The sequence below is a fragment of the Bidens hawaiensis genome, unplaced genomic scaffold (genome assembly GCF_021521415.1).
Source record: "Bidens hawaiensis isolate Kalapana, Puna unplaced genomic scaffold, B.hawaiensis_p1.1 tig00015926_1, whole genome shotgun sequence".
In the NCBI taxonomy this organism is placed as follows: domain Eukaryota; kingdom Viridiplantae; phylum Streptophyta; class Magnoliopsida; order Asterales; family Asteraceae; genus Bidens; species Bidens hawaiensis.
In genome coordinates, this window is record NW_027492432.1 from 15,706 (window position 1) to 18,866 (window position 3,161).

Genomic DNA, 3,161 nt, shown 5'->3' on the forward strand with positions numbered 1-3,161 from the left:
ACTACACTTCACTTGTTCGTTTCAAGGCTTCAAGCCATCTAAAGATATTTTGGTCATTTCAACCGAGATTTTCAAGATTCATAAAGTTTAGGTTTTTATAAATGGGAATTAGATATTTCGATACTACACTTCACTTGTTCGTTTCAAGGCTTCAATCCATCTAAAGATATTTTGGTCATTTCAACCGAGATTTTCAAGATTCATAAAGTTTAGGTTTTTATAAACGGAAAAGATTCATAAAGTTTAGGTTTTTATAAACCGAAAGTAAATTTTGATACCGCCATCCTTGTTTCAAGTTACCAAAGGGTATAACGGTCATTTCAATCTTATTTTTTATAAACCTCTCAAGATTCATGAAGATGCAAATGACCCTTTTTATATAACACCATGCTAATGATTTTACACCCCAATTCAATAATGGGTTTAAAATTGCAACCACCATCTTGGCATTTTGAATCTTTCTAACAAAATAAACCGAAACGTACAACGTTTACCGCATGCGGTACAAGTCACTATAACATTATTATTTTGGAGCATACATAACAATAATAGCATGAGGAGATCATGCATGCAATATGTTCATAGAAGCCAATTCTACATGCTTTTGTTGCCTTGGTACTTGTTAATTAAACACCCCCTCATCATATTAATGCTTCTAAAACTTGCATCACCACCACCATTAATTCTCATTCCCATTTCTTCATATTAGTGTTTGTGTGTGTTTTTTTTTCAATATTAATCAATGGGAAGGCGGCCTCCGTGTTGTGATAAATCACACGTCAAGAAAGGCCCGTGGACGGCTGAGGAAGACGCAAAGATTCTTGCGTATGTTGCTAGTCATGGTATCGGTAACTGGACTCTCGTCCCACAAAAAGCAGGTCGGTTTTGTGTTACTAGACTTTATTTTTTTTTGTTAACTTTTGTAATGACACGTATCGTGTTTACAGGTCTTAACAGATGCGGGAAAAGTTGTAGGTTGAGATGGACAAATTATTTAAGACCGGATCTTAAACACGATAGCTTCACCCTTCATGAAGAAGAACTCATTTTGAGATACCACCAAGCTATAGGCAGCAGGTAAGTTTTATTATACACAACCTCAAGAATATATATATATATATATATATATATATATATAAAGAACAATTTATACAAACTTATGCATATGATTGAGTCAATTGGTGTTGGATCATATTTATTAATTATTAAGCATAATATTTGTGAGATTAAAACCAAAAAAATAGTGTAAAATGATCATTATGACTCAACTTTACCGGTTTTTGTCTCGTGTTCACCAACCTGTTGAATTTGTTGTAAAATTTATACAAAAATACGTTTAATACCGAACCAATTTTGCATATAAAAAAACAAGAACCACCGTTTTTCGCTATACATATTGAGGTATTTTTACACAGAACTAATTTTAAGTAAAAACGTTACGAAAACCACATAAACACATGTACCTTGTATATTTCAAAGACATCTAAGGTGATTAAACTTATTGTATGAATGTATCAGATATTGTGTCAAAACATGTAAATTTCAAGTTGATATTTAACACATTTTTATCTAAACTGTTTAATCCTAGTACTTCGGTGTATACGTACGTATATGCAGAAGTTTTATGCAATTAAAAATACTCGGTTTGATGACTTTTAACCTTTTTTTTTTCGCAAATTAATATAAAGCGTAACATATATAAATTTTCTCACTTAAAACCAAGTTTTTAGCTATTTTATATTTTTAGGTGGTCTTTGATAGCAAAGCAACTACCCGGGAGAACAGATAATGATGTCAAGAATCACTGGAACACGAAACTAAAAAAGAAGCTTTCCAAAATGGGAATCGATCCCATCACCCACAAACCGTTCAGTCAACTTCTATCCGATTATGGCAACATCAACGACATCATCCCACAAAACACAAGACCATTAGAACCCACACGGGCCGACAGTTCAATAACAATGATGGGTCCATTTCAAGAACAACCAATGAATAATATGTTAGCCGCTCATTTTCAAGTCATCAATGAAGCAGCCTCGTCTTCTTCCACGTCATCACATGAATCTAAAGTGCAAGTGAAGTTACCGTCTTCACCATTCGTTTGGAGTGATTATCTTGTTGGAGACCAAGAACAAGAGTGTACCAACGAGCCTGATTCACGCGTTTTACCACCTAGTAACGAAAACGTGAATACTTGCAACGAGTTAGGAGATTACAGGAAAAGCAACGTGAACGTTGCTACTACTTCGGTTTCTTTTGTCGAGACGATATTAAATCAAGACCGCGAAATGCAGTTTGATTTCCCGCAGCTTTTGGATGGATATTCGGAGTATTGAATCAACTTTTACTATCTTTGCAAACATTGAGTTCTTTAGTTTTTAGTTCTTTAATGTAAGGTTTGAATTATGTCATTTCTAAATGGTTAAAGTGTTGAACTGAAGTCGGTTTGCGTTAAGCGCGTGTTTGAATGTGCGTTTTGTAACAGAATTCGTAAACAAAAAAACCGAAAAATATATCTTATAATCAACACAATAAACTTCATATAAAATTTAAATGTCATCGGCTTTATTTATCGCGTTCAAACTTATTTCTTAAAAGTCTCTCTCTTTGCACATATTAAGTGCACATATTTGTACCACAATAACAATGGCGATAAACACATTGTTGATAAGCAGGATCACATCGACAATATCTTGCACACTGACCCACAATGTACACATCGGAACAATAATTATGGGTTGAACGACTGAATCGGATCAGAAGTTCGGTCTTGGAGATTTACATACAATATTTTACACACCTACGAAACAATTAGATCAATAATTATGCCCTGACGCCACCCCTGGGCCCATTCGAAATTTTGTCAGTATTGCCAAAGTAGTATGTTTATCAGCCAGAGAAAAAACCGAGTATGGGTCGAACCACCGAATCGGATCAGAAATTCGGTCTTGGAGACTTCCATAAAATATTTTATACACATACGAAACAATCGAATCTATAATTATGCCTTGACGCCACCCAGGGGCCGTTCGAAAGTTTTGCCATTATTGCCAAAGGGGTATGTTCACCGAGTCGGATAAAAAACTGAGTATGGGTCCAAGCACTGAGTCGGATCAGAAATTCGGTCTTGGAGACTTCCATACAATATTTTATACACA

The 3,161-nt window shown here is 34.8% G+C and overlaps 1 protein-coding gene across 1 annotated transcript; it reads left to right on the forward strand.

Moving 5' to 3' along the window:
• The first annotated feature begins 734 nt into the window (after positions 1 to 734).
• On the forward strand, positions 735 to 2,339 carry LOC143550128 (transcription factor MYB35-like). The gene is made up of 3 exons (XM_077040837.1): positions 735 to 878; positions 948 to 1,077; positions 1,748 to 2,339. The coding sequence occupies exons 1-3, from the start codon at positions 743 to 745 to the stop codon at positions 2,337 to 2,339; spliced, it is 858 nt and encodes a 285-aa protein (XP_076896952.1). The 5' UTR covers positions 735 to 742.
• Positions 2,340 to 3,161: the final 822 nt, after the last annotated feature.